Genomic DNA, 16,262 nt, shown 5'->3' on the forward strand with positions numbered 1-16,262 from the left:
TGTACCCAAGAGAGTGTGACTACTAAATAGTCTTCAGACATGATGCACTGTGGTTTGTCTCTCTATGTGCTTTCTACATTAACTGCTTCAGTTCAAGGAAACTGCTGGTAATGACCAGCAAGAGAGGAAGTATAGATGGCACGAAGACATTAATCCCAGCAGTCCAGACTTCTCCAGAAAACACCCACAAGCAACTTTAAACAGCTTCACAATCCTCAAAAAAAAAAAAAAAAAGAGTCTGCTTGTGAAAGTGTACATTTCATAGTCATGGAGAGAGGTTACACTGGGAAAAGGAAGGATAAAAACACCAGATGGTAAAGAAATAAAGAACTTGTTATGTTTGGAGGAGAAAGGATCAGGGCTGGGACTCACAGTGAATAGGAAAGGAACAGATTTGTTAGGTTCAGACTATGATTCCCAGACCTGTGGGTTTGTTTTTTTGCATGTCATGTGGCTTTAATTGATGATTTATAGTCAGTTATTACTGTGTACATGCACCAGACTATACCTACTGGAATGCAGAGAGACTAGTCTAGCAAGAGGCAGACGGAGGACACAATGTCACAGCATCAGCCCAACCAGGGAACCACAACAGAAGGAATGTCTTTCCCAACAAGAGGAAAAGGAAAGAAAAAACAGAAAGGCTCAGCACCACACAGCACACTCTCTAGCATTCCCCTTCTAGAGAAAGGCAGGACTACTCCAACAAGAAATCACTTAATACTAAAGAATAAGAGAGTAAAAAAAAAAAAATCAAGGAGGATGCCAGATCACCATTGTCTCCAAAAGGACACAAACACAGACCTGTGGCAATCTGGAAGATTACCTGGCTCCAAAACCTACGCAGTGACCCTTGTCACAGAAGTGCTTTATGTTTATGCCACAGTGACTACCAGTTTCACTCGCTTACCTCAACTGCAGCTGAAAATGGTTTGGTCCTGCTGCAGATCAGCCATAGAGGAGAAGGAAAGTTGGGGAAAACTTTGACAATGATTTTGACAGTGCTGGTGACGTTTTTCTAGTATATACAGTAGATTAGGCTGCAAGGTCTTTAGCAGTAAGATTTGAATGAATACCTATCTATCTATCTTCAAACAATCTATCCTACTCAGTGCTTTCAAAGGGTATTTAGTTGAGCGTCCACTTGTGACTACTAATTCCACCATTAACTACCACACGGATGCTTGGTTTCCAGCCTCCTGTTCAACATCTGTTAGTATTCTTACAAGCTTCCGGCAAAAATCAGTGTCCACGTACTCATGTGCTCCCTCTTTCTCTCTCAAAACCCCCCAAAAAACATGATTAAAAAAAAGGAACAGATCAACAACATTTTCCTTATGAAATATATCCATCAGTGACATATTTTCTTTACAGCTTGCTTTGTAAAAAACAGTCACTATAGCCAATCATTTGGTGCACAGTCTGTTTCTCAAGCTTAGCAGCTTTTGCTTTTCCACGGAAAAATATGAAAAGCTTGAATATTACAGTGTAATCGCACTTTACATTTATAAACTGTGGATGCAAATACTGTGCTTTGAACGTAGCCTACTCCTAGGGCTTCCCTGCTGAAGAGAGAAAATCGGACAGAGCTTGGGCAAGAACTCACAGGGAATATTTAGTTATTAAGTTCATGCAGCATTGGCTCAGTGTGGATTTAATATGATTTTAAAGACAGAAAACATCCGCTTTAATGAAATACAAAGCTAAAGAACGTATTTAAAGATTAGTCAGCCTCAATAAGATTACATCCTAAAAGCCACTTAAATTGTTCTGGACTGGACAGGCTCTACTGGATACAATAGCATTTTCTTGGACCTTTTTATAAGATAAATCTTTAAGCCTGTGTTTTAATATAAATCTATTTTTACGTCCAGCTTTAGAGATACTGACGATTATGCTCCTAACCCACCAAATTCCTCACTGGCCTCACAGAAGATAGGCTAAACAGGGGCTGTGAAGATGCTTCAGTAGAAAAAGGGGCTCACAGAGTAGTAAGTCCTGGGAAGATAAGGGTGAATATATCAAAAATAAAACAATGAGTAAGAATAATGTGGAAGGGACAGAAAACCCATGCAGTACTGTGTGGAGTTCTCACAAGGATAAAAAAACCACTTCTGCAGCTAATCCTTCATTCAAAGCCAACTGCACCAACATGAAACCAGCAAGTTTTGGTACCAACTGGTCAAACTGGAGAACTTGGACTGCTCATCTCACCAATCTATTTAAGGAATCATTTTACAGTGGTTGTATGAGGCCCTTTCTATTCCAAGTCACGAAAACCCAATATCAAGTTTTGTAATCACGGGTGAAACACTATGCCCCTCCTCAGCTCAGCCACAGTTTTTAAACTGTCACAAACAGCTTTTGGATGTAACTCTTTCCCAGTTAACTTCTGAAAGTAAAACTAAGCTAAATTACAATTTTAAAACCCTCCACCTTGAAGAAAAGGGAACCTTCCTTTTGATGTGCACTGAAAGAGCCTCTTCAGATTTCGCAACAAAAAATCCACAAAACCAAACACCAAAACCCCAAAATCCAAAAAGCTAACAGATTGTGCCAAGCCAAACCATTTTGATTCAAGCAAATAAGGTTCCTTATTGAACACGTATTAAGTTTTTAAATACAGAACTCTTTTCTACTGTAAGCTTCATAAAAACAAGCTGTTTTGAAATGAATAGTGCAAAACAATTTTGGAAGCATCCAAAGTAATGATTCCCCTTTGTTGCTTTCAAACAAACAAAAGAAATACTATTTTTAGATTTTTCCTCTAGTCCTGGTTCCTCCTCTTTCCCTCATCCAGTCATAAGCAAGAACAAGCTAAAATTGTTAACTGAATTTGGTTCCTCTCTGTTTTCCTCTTGATCATGTGTGTGTGTTTGTCTGCGTTTTTTTAGAAACACAGCTCTAATTTGAAATATTATTTCAACACCCCCCCCCCCCCCCCCCAAAATCTACTCCTAAAGCAAAGCTGACATTTTGGAAAGGCCCCCATTCACGCATAGCTCCCATGGTTCTCAGAAGAAACAAACCCAGGTGTTTCCTTGCTTTTCTCTTTTGTTTTTTTGTTGAGAGCAGCTGCTGCCCTGCAGAGTTTGGACCTGTAAGGGGGTGGATGGTGAGGCAGCCTTCATCCCACCTCATGTCCTCAGCTTTTAGCACATGGGGACATGGAACAGGAGGTTCTTAGGGATAAGCCTTGCTCTGAGTAAGTGGGAAATACTGTGCAGATACAATGGCAACCTGTCTTCAACATGGTCTTGGGAAGGGACTAGATTTAAAATCTCCCTGTAGAACGGAAAGCACCAGGCAATTCAGCCCTGCAAACCCCAGCGTTTTTAAAGGACCTTGCACAAAAGTACCACCAAAGGCACATCACCGATGGAGGGACTTGAGACCCGAGCACGAACCTGACTAATACATGCACGGCAACCGCACAGGGACCCATCACCTGCAGGGAGCCGGCAGGCTGCCAAAAACAGTCCACGAGATGCAGCTAATGGAGCCAGGCCAGAATGACCTGTGCTCTTTAATGCAAGATGGGGCTCCACCAGCTTCTCAGGGTGGGCTCCAGGGCCACACAGCAGTTCAGATCAGGCTTGCCCAGCCCTTCTCCCATTCTTCACCTGCCCACCAGGCAGACCTGGAATGTAGGACAGAGACCTCTGTACAGCGGCACTGAAGTGGTCTCTTTCCAAAGACCAGCTGTAAATTTATGAGGATGCTTTCCTATGCACTCTGCAGAGACCACTTGACCCAGTGCTTAATGGCAGGCAGACTGGGCTCTAGTTTTCTCCTTGGGATCTTCCGTATGAAAAAAGTTGCTGATTTTTTTTTTTCTCATAGAGGAAACAAAGACACAAAGATTCTAAATCCCATTTGGTGTCACAGTTTGGGAAACAGCAAAGACCATGTACATACCATTTAGGAAATCTCTTTGTGTGTCCAGGACCTGGTTGATGTCCTGTACCCAAGCTTGCTGAATTTCTGGATTAGCTGCCTGTAAAATGACTCTCTCTGATGTTTCCCGGCTCATCAGAGCAAACTTGCAGGGATCATTCTCCACGTTTTCTTCAATGATAAGGTAGTTCATCTGAAACAAGCCAAGGTAAGCGTGTGTTACATGGGGCATGAATTAACATTACTCAAGAATCAGAATAAAATTGTTGTGAAAAGTTCCTTAAAATAATTGAGTCCAATAACAGACTGTCAGATCATAATCAGCAGAATTTACCTCATCTAGATTTAGGCAGATAAATCTTAAGCTTAACTATGCTGCTTAATAAAGCTCTGACAGATGTACCAGACATCCACCTGCCTTGTCTTGAATTACAACTTCTATTTTAAGGTAACATAGACCTGAGTGATGTGCTAAAAAATCTACTGTAACCCATAAATAGAGTTAAAATGTTCCTATTAAGATGTTAATAAAGTCTACCATTCCTCCAATTTAAATAAGTGCTTACATTTCTTATCCTCCATGGGAAAGAAAGTCTCAGTCATTAGAGTATTTTAAAAATGGAATGGACTGTGTACAGGGATATACAAAAAAAAAAAAAAAAAAAAAAAGAGCCATTCTCCCTTGATGCTCCAACAGATCTTTTTATTTCCAGCAGATTATAGTCATCTGTGCACAATCACTTCACTTGACCGCAGTCACAGATACTGTTTCTGGAAATTTCATGGATGGCAATTTTGGCTGCCGTCTTGACCTTGTGAGGCTTCTGTTTAAGTTTACACTTAACTTCAACTTTTCCTGAGCTACTTATATCTATGATAGTAAATAAGAATAGGTTGGCACAGCCTTTCAAAAAAGGAGAGAGTCTTCATGTCAAAAGCAGACAGCTCTGAACTAAGGCAGTAATGTCCCTCTAGAAGAAGTCTATCTCCAAGTATATCTGTCAAGGTATGGAGAGATCCACTCCACATCTGAATACCGTGCAGCATTCAAATTCAAGAGATAGAAAGAGCCTCTTCCTTCTCTTCTTGGGGCCCTGTGAAGCTAGAGGGACCTGCAGGAACTCCTCTGACATGGAGACAAGGAAAGGGACAGACAGTGAACCTGGACAGTGCACCTCCTCTTGTTCCGAGCTCTTGCTCCTCTGGTTGATAGCCAAAAGCAAGCAAGTCAATGCTGATTCCAGGAAAAAGACTTGCAGGTCAGAGTCCTTAACCTCCTATTTGCGTCTCAGGAAGATGCTTTTGCCAAGGCTACCCACTTAGGCATTTTGAGAGTCTGAAAAGTATCCAACTGAGAAGCATCCGAGAAGGGATGTGCAACTTCTGAATGCTAACTACCTCACTGCATAAAGAAGGGTTCTTCGCTAACGTAGGACATCAGGCTGAAGCTTCTGTTGCAGTTTGAGTGTGACAGACCTTGGAGAACAATATGTGCGAGCCTCATCTCCCCGACAGACCAGAACAGCCGCATCTGAAGTCACATGCGCTTCTTGCTCTAACAGAGGGACGTCAGTGCTCAGCAGTGGCTGTGACAGAGGAAAGAAGTGATCTCCAGTGCTGGTTAGGTCCTTCTGCTGTGTGGGAGGATGTGACCAGCAGGCAAACAGCCTACATCTCTCAGGGAGTGTCTCCCAGAGGACTGGACAATCATGATTGCAGATGGTATCAAAGCTCGCTGAAGATGGCTAAGTCAGTCCTGATAACTGCTGTGAAGATGGGTTCAACTTGCCCAGCAGGATCTTGTAGGCACTTGAAATAAGGTCAGAGAAACTTGGTCCTAGTTGACAGTGTAAAGCCTCCTCAAACTTTGGCTCATGAACTCAGATCAGATGCAATTTCTGGATGGCAGGGTTATGAAAGACAGGTGATGAGGCAGCCTGTTTATGTGACACCTTTAGACAAAGGGCCTCATGCCAGGGAATCACCCAGCTCAGGTTGAGGCTCCACTGCAAGGTGAGGATGCCCGCGGCACAGAGAGGCCGGGAATGGTCCTGCTCCACTGCAAGCTACAGCTCATCTCTGTGGGAAAGCAGGAGAGAAATGCAAAAGCAGCCAGAAGCTGAAGTAGGGGCTGGGAGGCAGGGTGTGAGAGCTGCCAGCACACAGACTCCACACTGCGGTGGGGAGATGCACATGGAGCCATGGGGGATCCCACGCTTGCTGTAGGCACTCAACAGGAGAATGAGCTGTTTGCCAAATGCAAGAAAAGAGGGACTGGAAAACTATCACACAAAACTTTTAAGCTCAGGCAGTGGGAACATCATTACTTTCATAGGCTGTTCAACTAGAAAAGCAACTCATACCCTTGAGGCAAGCTAATTTTATTGACATTAGGAGAGATTTATTTTTCTCTCTTTATCTACAATATACAATCCAGGAATTGTTTCCTGCAGATAAAAGCCTCATTGTTACACATACAATAAACTGAAGTAAAAACGATTTGTTATTTCCATCTCCAACTTTAATAATGATTCAAATCAGCAATAAGATAAAATCAGAGCTGATCATCTAAATAAATATGATCGTTTATTTGTACACTTTAGGTTTTTGCTTTATAGCTTATTATTTGGTTGGAAACTGAAATACGCTGGCTTGCAAATGGATATAGGCTTTTCACTAAATGCTGCAGTTTCTGTCAGCCAGGAAGATGCCCTCATTTCACTAAATATGCTGTTTATCACAGATTTGTTTAGTTATACATGGTCAATATGCATTATTTCACCTGATACTGTTCTCTTCTATTTCATATTAATGTACCAATTAAAATTTAGAGCAAACACAACGTATTCTCCCACATCTCTTTCTAAGCTGTATATTTGAAAAGGAAATCAATCCCAGACTGGTTTCTCAGCTTTGAACAATCAAGACATTCAAATGAACCAGTGCCTTTGCTCTTTCTGCGGGCACAGCAAAGGGTGTTCTACCAGGAGAGGTGTAGCTTTCATTCACCTTCACTTACCGTTTCAGAGGTTAACTTTGCCTTTGTTAAACAAGCACAAAACTTGTTAAACAAACAAACAAATATTTTCCTTGGTTACTTTCAGTTTTTACTTTTAGTCCCAGTCCTATCATCTGGAAAGATTATTTAAAACCAAAATTAATTTCTTAAAACTTTGTAGTTTAAATGGTTTTGTAATTCCTCATAGCTGCATGTTTAGACCTGTGTGTGTTTTTGATTGTTTTTGAAATAGTTCTGTCTTCTTGCAACATTCACATTTGCACTAAGAGCCCTTCCCCCATTAGGCAGTAATGTCGCACAGAGGCTTAACATTGACTTACTGTTTGGCCTAAGATGCAGGCTTTGTAGCAATATTTGCTAACTCAGAGCTATGAATGACAGGGGACCTGCCCTGGCTGTGTTCCTGGTAAAAATTACCCAGTAAATTTAGACACCCAGTAGTTTATTTAGAGACAGTTTTAAACGGCTTCTGATCCACTGACAGGTAAATGCAAATGTTTTCTGCAAATTGTTGTCCACCTGTGAAGGATGCACCAGCCTCACAGTATAGAAACCTGGTAAGATTTCCTTACGTGACCATCAAACAGAATATGCCTTTCCCTCTCTATTTCTTACCTTTATGCTTTTCTTGAACATGTAGCCTGGCGTTAAAGATCCTTTTCTAAGGAGTTCACTGAAGATAACTATTTGCTCAAAGAGAAACACCCTACGCTCCTTTGGTCGAGACTGAACCCCAGAATCCTGCTCCGTCACATAGAAGGTGTCCTGCTGCAGTAGTTTGCCTTGAGCTGTCAGCTTGCCCTGAGAAGCAGACAAGGCACCAAAATTACACACCCTGACCCACCATGATCTCACGAGACAATCTTTCATGCAGTCCGAGTTTTCCAAGCAGCACTGAGTTCAGATAACACATATCCCCTCTAAGTTATCAAAGCAGCAATCTTGCAAATCAAGAGCTCAGTTTAAGGAAAATAACATGTCTTCTTTGTTCTCATTGACACTGTGCCTAAAAAACCAAGTAGACTGGTTTGTACTTAATTTCAAACACTGTTCCCATTACATAGTTTTTTACTGTAGCACCTTGGACTCCCTCTAGTTATGAGCTCTCCATCACCTCTTAAGCCAGTAGGCAGTGACATAACACCTCTGAAAATACAAAAACCCAGGACCTACCTGTTTGCAGGAATGGTACGATGCATAAGTCGGTGAGACGACCTTGACTTAATTTTGGAGATAAGTCATCTCACCAGGACTGCCAAAGTCTGCATTGGCTTACTTACAAACCACAAGCTGCAACCTGTGGGGTTATAACTCACAAGTCCCCTCCTGGATGTTGCCAAACTCAGAGGGAGCTGTTAACATGTGAATGCCAGGTGACCTTACTAACAGGCAGAGCAGTCTGGTTCACCACTTATTTTGCTCTGGCAATACATACAAGAAGTGTAATTCAAACTTGCAGAAGCTTTTGCGGCCCTCACACTTCGAAGAAACAATAGATAGACTGTCACAAGTATAGAGTGAGAGGTATATCACCCCCACGTTCGAAACCTCACCAAAGCATGCAGCTCTGCACTGGAGAAGAACAATCACTAGATAAACAGCCTGGAGTAGGGCAGATTGCACAGACAGTCATAGTAAGACAAAATACTTGTCCTTGCCTAGCTGTTACTATAAGCAGAATGCAAATACATACCTCAAAGCCTTGGAGGCGACCCAGGTTCATCATATCATTGCAACGTTTTGGTACAAGGCACATTAATTCAACTGCTTTCTGTTAAGGAAAAAAGATGCATTTTTACAGGAGAATCAGAGGGTTCCTAAAAGAAAAGTGTCAAATAATGAACTTCAATAGCGCGATCACTGCTAGCAGTTATTCATGGTGAGGCCTTCATGTACTGAAGATGTACGGTAATGTCTAAAAGAGGATGGTGCACGTACAATGCAGGGCTGCACCTTCATCTTTTACTTCTGGCTTCAGCTAAGATAAATACCACATTTATAATACCAGCAGGATCTTCAACTATTGTCAAAGGAATCCTGGGGTTTTCATTCCTTCATATGAAGTGCCATCAGATAACGTAGCACTATTGTTCAGGACAAGAAAACGTACCTCTACGTCAGAGCACTCCAGACCAGCTTTTTCACTGTACCTCAGGAAGTCCTGGAGAAAGCAGAAAGGTTTGCATTAAGGCACTTCAGAAAGAGAAAACAAAAGATGCCAGTTTGAAAAAGAAAAAGCATATTCAGCATGTGATTTTCTGAGAAGGAACTTGCTAATATTAATAAATTAATCTTCAGAGGTTGCTGAATGTTATAACCACTTTATAGATACGGAAAAGAGGTTTGCATGGCTGCTGACAACATCACAGAAAAAAGACAAAGCTGGGATTAGCCCTTGGGAATGCTTACTTGGTCCCTGTCTTAAGCCACAAGACCACACACACTTGAAGATCTTTCTTTTCCTTTTGGCATTTCAGGGAACATGCCGCTGCCTCTTTGCACGTGTGTAACTATCAAACTGTGGGCTGACGACAGCCTGCTTGAGACCAGTTCAAAAAAGAGAAAAAAACAGCTCAGAGCCCCAGTACTGCTAGAGATTACAGGGCAGCGTTCAGACATATCTAATTTTAGATATTAGCTTAAGTCCCCTAGGGATGAATTTTCAGAAATGCTGAGTAATTGGCATTGTGGATAAAGTCAGCAGAAGCCAGAATGGTCGGACATGTTGCGAAAAAAATTACAGTGGGCTCCCCAAATTTTCAGACATCAAAATATTCTGGAAATAAGTTTCTCAAGTGAATTTGAAGAGAGATATTCAGAAACTGAGGGTACAGTGTTTATTAGAATCATACTATTCAGCACCAAAGACAGGCTTTATTAACACTCCTGTGCATCTTTATTTTCATTTAAAAAATTAATGAAAGTTTGTTCTGAAACTTCAGAGGAAGAAAATTCCTATTTGAAGTTTACTTTTCTGTAAAAAAATTCCAATAGTAAACAAATAAGAAAGAATCTTTTTGTTATCAAATTGCAAACTACTCCCACAGATGTGGCCCTCCTCCTCTGGATATTTTCCATGGGACTCTGTCATTGTATGCCCATGTATAAGCAGACTCCTCCTCTCTTCTTAATTTGATGAAGTTATTCCTCAGTTAAAACTAAGGATGATTTAAAATAACAGCATCTGATTCAAGATGCAGAATATAGTTTAGTCCAAACAACATCTTTCCACTCACCTTGAGAAGAAGCTGATATTTAGTTATTCTTTGAATGGGTTTGATCAGAAAGTCACTGATGGTTAGCCGCTGGCTTATTTCCTGTTGAACCTCCTAAAAATTGAGGATTAAAAACAATTGCAAACAATTGCAGAGTAAGACAGAAAACATGATAAAATGTCTCAGCAGAGACTTAGTTCCACAGAAAGATGGTCTGTTCTTAATCTTTTGTTTGCAAGAGGGAATTTGAGAGGATTTAAAAAACCGGCATATCCTATTTAGGTAAGGACTGGGTAAAAGTCATGACCGAGCTGGAAGGCATTGGAAAGCACTGGATCCCTTCCCGCTTTGAGCTGACCGAGCAGGACTGCAAGGTCTGGAGATCACTCTTTGCACTGCAGCAGGGATTAGCTCACAAACAAGTCCTGCAGAGCACACCGCATGCCCTTGGGTGAAACAAAACATCTTTCCTTTGTTAAGCAAGCTCCTTTCACATTAATATCTAAATGAGTCTAGTCCCAAAGATTTCTTGAAAGAGATGTTATTGGGAATTTATGAGAGGCACCACCCAGCTCCAACAACTTTTACCTCCTCCTCTGTTTGTAGACTACAGATTAAAAAGTCTTATTTTATTTTGGACAGAAATCAACGCAGCTGTGGTTCTCTGAAGGCCACAGACAGTTAGTACTGGATTAAATATTTATTAGAAATTAGCAATATAAGAATTTGAAATAAATTAAATAACATTTTTTCCAACAGCAGAGACTTCAGCAGCACGTGCAGTATCAAAATCTTCTAGTTTGTTTTAGACAAACCCCACAGGTTACAGAATAGTCTACTTGACTAGGACTCACAGCTGTAAGCAGCAGTAATGCATAATGAGCCATGCTTACCTCAAAGTATGCCTCATACTCAGCTACTATATATTCAGATCGTGGCTTGTTTTGGCAATACACCACATACATGTGTAATCGCCGCTCCTATGAAAGAAAGAGGCACAGCAGCCTGGTGAGATATTGGCTACCATTCTGTCCTGCTATTAAAAGCTGGCAGAAAGTTGCTACAATGTTCTGCTTGGTCTTCCTTATTTTTGGTTTAATCAAAGACTTCATTTGCTAAAGTAGGAAAGTAAATTGGTAACCGGTTCTGCTCTCCACTTCTGCACCTTAGGCAAGGGGAAGTTTCCATGGGGGTAGCCAGTTAGAGATGTCATCCCCACACTGGTAGGTCTGAAATTTGCTATAAAGTAGTGCTCTGGCTAATATCACACAAACATGTCAATCGTAGCAGCTGGTAAGTACCTGCCATAATTATATTTTGGCAGATGTCCTTGGCCAGATCAATTTTGCCCCCAAAATAAGTCGTCTGCAAGAAGGCAATGATTGATGCTTTAGTTCAATCCAGCTGCTCGCTGAAGATGCAGAACTATAGGGCTACGTCATGTTCAAATTAAATTTGGGCACGTACAAGTATCAAGTCGACACAAAGACATGTTTTTGTAAAGGAGTCATCACGCCCTAAATGACAATTGTACTAGAGATATGTAACAAAATAAAACTTACATGCTTAATAAAAAGTTGTGCTAAACGGTCAGGTTCTTGAAGACATTTTTCCAGTTCAGCCAGGAAAAAGCTGAAAGAAAGGATGTCAACATTTCAGAATACTTCTTTAGGTCACCCCAGGAGCAAACTAGTCATCCTTCAGATATATTGGTGCAATTTTAGCTGTAGTATTCAATAATAAATGAAAAGGTAAGCTTGGCTTCAGCCCTTAATGGTGGGATTTCTGAAACATTAGGTGAGAGCTGTGAAATATGGAGGTCTTGCCTTGCAAACTATCTTCTTTACTATTACAGCGGTTCCAATTTCTAAAAAGTGCCAGTTACTATCTAATTGCAAGAGTTGATTTCCTTCACCGAGAACTCCCAAAGTAAAACTTTTCCATATACCAAAACATCTGTGAAAACTCAACTGAAGCTTTACCAGGAGTTCTCAGTTGCATGAGCAGATTTGGAGTACTGGTCAACGTGAAAGAGATGCAGAAGTTTCCACTTGAATAAACAAATCAATACATTTTTGCTGGTGGAGTTTTGATATGTTCTGCTTTTCACTGGTTTTCATTACTGTTAGTAATGTACTGTAATTCATAATAGTAATAGTAATTAATAAACAATGTCTCTATCTTGACCTGCAGCTCTGGGGAAGTCATTCATTCTAGCTTGAAGCCCTTACCAAGAATACACTGGGATGCCTAAAAGTAAAGTAAAAGCAGCTAAACTAAACTTCAGAAATACTGGTAGGTTTTTCTAACCGGTAGGCAGATCCTGACAATCTCCCTTTCCATGATCTTCCTCTTTTTCACTGCAGGATTTCTGTCTCAAATGCCTCCATGGCTTTGCTACAGTAGCCAGATCTGGTGAGAGGACATGCCTGCAATGGCCCAGTCCCAAGACATGCCAGAACCTCAAGAAAAGTCGCACAGTGGACAGCTGTCCCAACTAAACATCCCTATCGCTACCAACAGATACAGCTGCTTCCGTCACCGAATCCTCTATAAATGTTAAATTCATCTGCATTTAAATAGACTTCTTGACCCAGATACGCAGAACTAAAAATAGGGAATCCCTCCCTGTATGTTAGAGAAAGCTCCTATCATCACACTTAAACAGTGAAGGACACTGGTAAAAACACTCCATTGCTGGTATCAAGTTAATATATGGTGAAACTTTTTCTGACATTTTTCATTGTGTGCTCACACGGGCATCTCTCAGAACATAAGGGTCCAGGCCATGAGATAAACACCTGTGGGACACATGATGGGAAGGATATCATGTTTCCTGGGTGAGGGAAATGTCCAGAGCTGAAGGAAGATCCAGCCCAGTGTCCCTTGCTCAAGTCCACACAGGCATGCTCAAATTCTAGTTAGCTGGAGCTGTAGAGTATTCTGAGGGGCAGAGTTGAAATGATGACCATATTGTTCATAAACAAGACATCGTTGTTCATAAAATTACATCGGAAATGGCCCAGGGTGCCTCGTGCTTCCAGCAGCTTTTCACAACCTACTTGTACGAGTAAAATTTTCAAGGAACAGTTCCTAACTCAGAGTCAAAAGCATCAACTAGGCCAAAGAATGTCAGAGATTTTACATGAGAAGGATCTTGAAGGTATTTCCATTTTATCACCCTGCTAGCCAAATACTACTGGTTATGGTCTGCCTTTGTGACCCTATCAGCTGCATGTGAAGATGTTCATGTTGCTGAAAACCACAAGACATAGGAAGGAAACCATGACTTTCCAGTGTTGCTACTGCTCATGAGGGGCATGAATTGTGCCTACAGCTGTGACCCAAGAAACACAACTAGGGCAGCCTCAGTAGCTTTTCTGAGGATCCAGCTGGTAACCCACAAGCAGCACCTCTCTTGGAGGCATGCTGGGACTGCTTATGAGCAGTGGATGGACCGCAGTGGTATCTCCCATTGAGCCCCTTGTTGTGGCTCCCCAGCAAGGAGTGGCAGAGCCAGTGGCAGCACAGCACTGACGCAGACCAGACTCTTTTGGGTGCAAATTTCTATCACACTGACCAGCACTCCTGGCATGTGTTTGAGCCAGCATAAAGCTGTATCCGTGATCAGTGACAGCACGACAAACACCCTCCCATGAAGCCAGGCAGTGCAAAGCTGTAGCCCAGCAAAGTTCTTTCGCACCAGGAAAAACGATTTTATGTAAGACCGATCCTTTGCATCATGCAATTGTGCCACTTTTGGCTGGGTAGACAAAGCCCTATATCAGGATCTAGTGTATCGTGAAACTGGCTAAAAGCACATGAATTAGACATGTTCCCAGGATTCAAGGTAGCCATGATTTGTGAAGTTATTAAGCAGCACTTACAAACCAACAGAGACCATTTAAAGTGAGGCAATGTCCTTTGGAAGTTCAGCCCTGAATGACCTGCTGATGTTCAATTAAAAGCAGCTTAGACATACAGACACTGTATACCCCAACCCTTTATGGACGAGTGGTTAGAAAGGTGGTTAAAAATGAGTGAACCAAAAACTTACTCTTTGTGCCAGTCATAGATCTGGTGAATATTGCCAAATACAATCTTGTCTTTCCCTTTCATATCTTCAGAAACTCCTTTTTCTTCTATTCTCTTCATGAAGCCCTTTAGGATTAACGATCAGTGATTAGCAAAGGGTTCATTTGAAGGGGGAGCATAATCACACACTTTTCAAAGGAGCAAAAGTTTAATGTCAGTATTTTTTTACATTGAAATCACTTAAAATATCTTTTGTACAATTTAAAACCAGAAACCCATCTAGATGCTTTAAACAGTTTGCTGAAATGAAAACTTTGATGGATTTATTCTGAATACTACAATACTTATACAAACTGTTATTAGATGTCATTGAAGCGACAAGCGCAATTAGAAGATAAAAGTTACACATAAGTCATTTATCAAGCTCTTGGCTTCTCTGCTAAAAGCAAGCCAGACTGTACAAAGTTCTTCCATTCACCGCCATAAGTATCCTGTGAGAGCACAAAGCCAAGCAGTAAGTTTAACGAGTCACATGAACAGGATTTCTCACACCTCCTGAGAGCTTCCTTATAAGCCTTTGGAGCGCTGCAGCCCTGTCAGGTTTGCCAGCGGTGCACGATGTAAACAGAAGATAACACAAAGCTCTTCAGATTGGAAGCTGTTGAAAATCACTGTTGGACAGGCTGATAATTCTCCTTGGACTAGTGAGTGCCAAAAGCCCGCTTCAGTCATGTGCCTCCAATTCTGAATCCTTGCTGGGAAAAAAACTGGACCCTACATGTAAGTAGGCTCTGAAAGGTGATGCCTAGGGATCAGCCAGGTCTTTACAAGCTGAACCTTAAAAAACTATGACTGTTTTTTTAACAGGAAAAAAAAAAATTCTAATTTATCTCAGGGGTTTTTTTGCAAAACAATCCACAGGCCACACATGCACCTCAGCACGGATCCAAACCCAGTTTCTGGAAAGGTATTCAGACAGCACTTTAGTCCAGGTGCAAACCCAAGTATGTGTTACCATTACTCAATATGACAGCAAGGAAAGTACAAAATAAGTGGTAGGAGCGTAAGTTACTCTGCACCACTGCCCTCAAGGCTGCATTACAGCAGAAAGTTTGTCACAAGCAGGGTAGCCAAGAAAAACCTTTGCAGGCTGGAGTTGAAAACTAAAATACAACATTTGTTAGATGGAAACAAAAATAGTTTCCAAAGGCATTTCTTCTTGTTTCTGTCAACATGAGAAGGGGACCATGGGAGCAGAGTGCAAAATAAGGCAGTTTGTTTCTCAAGCTGTATTTTTTGTTGTTGTCACTTGTCAGCATGGTGCTTTTTAGTGGGAAAACATTTTGCATAGCAGTTTGCTTCAGCTCACCTCCACAACTGTTCCCAAGTCTTTGACGTAGTCTTTTTCAGTCTGTACCAGCTCATTTAAGACAAACCTAAATTAAAACAGAACACACACGTAATTGACCATATTCCTTGATGTTACTGCTTGCTCCTCTTACCACATATTACCTCTCCATAAAACCCCACTGTCATCCAGGTCACTTAACACGACCCACTCTTCACTCACTCACAGTTCAGTGGAATGTAAACGACAAAAAGGTCACATTTCAGGTAGGGTAGTTTCAATTCTCTTAACCACTCTTCCCTTCTACTGCTCAGTTTTAATTTGGAATGGTTGGAAAATTCTCACTCCCATCATAACCAAGACTTTAATCTTTCAGACTAGGTAATCTATGTGTAGGTATCAAATGCTTTATACTGATTTCTGAGCTAATAATCCTGGGTAGGAAAGTCATCTAACAAAAGCCTGATGCATGCAAACAACAGCAAGCCAAAAAAGGCCCCTCCTTTGTAAGTCAAACTGACTTATCACATAACATTCTTTTGAGGACAATTTCAAAAAGTCAGAGCTTGCTGCAGACAGTTTGCCTTTCAGTTACGCCAATACATAGATTTGGCACATGACAAATAAGCTCCATCTGTGCTGAAGTACGCTACAGCAGGAACAAGGCTAACAAGATAGAGGAGTGCTTTCATGTCTAATATTGCTCCGTTCACATCAGTCAGCAGACTGACCCATTTGAAATGATAGG

General features: G+C 41.3%; 1 protein-coding gene across 4 annotated transcripts in view; it reads right to left on the bottom strand.

Moving 5' to 3' along the window:
- KALRN (kalirin RhoGEF kinase) overlaps nt 1-16,262 on the bottom strand; it is a 525,904-nt gene that overhangs the window by 29,937 nt on the left and 479,705 nt on the right. For all 4 annotated transcript variants that reach the window (XM_086466145.1, XM_086466144.1, XM_086466147.1 and 1 more), the window contains 9 exons: nt 15,536-15,602; nt 14,189-14,292; nt 11,694-11,763; nt 11,025-11,111; nt 10,153-10,245; nt 9,027-9,077; nt 8,610-8,687; nt 7,532-7,717; nt 3,919-4,090 (listed from right to left, as the gene is read on the bottom strand). In XM_086466145.1, coding sequence (XP_086322271.1) covers nt 3,919-4,090; nt 7,532-7,717; nt 8,610-8,687; nt 9,027-9,077; nt 10,153-10,245; nt 11,025-11,111; nt 11,694-11,763; nt 14,189-14,292; nt 15,536-15,602 — 908 coding nt within the window. The remainder of the gene's footprint in view (nt 1-3,918; nt 4,091-7,531; nt 7,718-8,609; nt 8,688-9,026; nt 9,078-10,152; nt 10,246-11,024; nt 11,112-11,693; nt 11,764-14,188; nt 14,293-15,535; nt 15,603-16,262) is intronic.

This window comes from Leptosomus discolor, chromosome 5 (genome assembly GCF_034619465.1).
Source record: "Leptosomus discolor isolate bLepDis1 chromosome 5, bLepDis1.hap2, whole genome shotgun sequence".
Taxonomy (NCBI): Eukaryota; Metazoa; Chordata; class Aves; order Leptosomiformes; family Leptosomidae; genus Leptosomus; species Leptosomus discolor.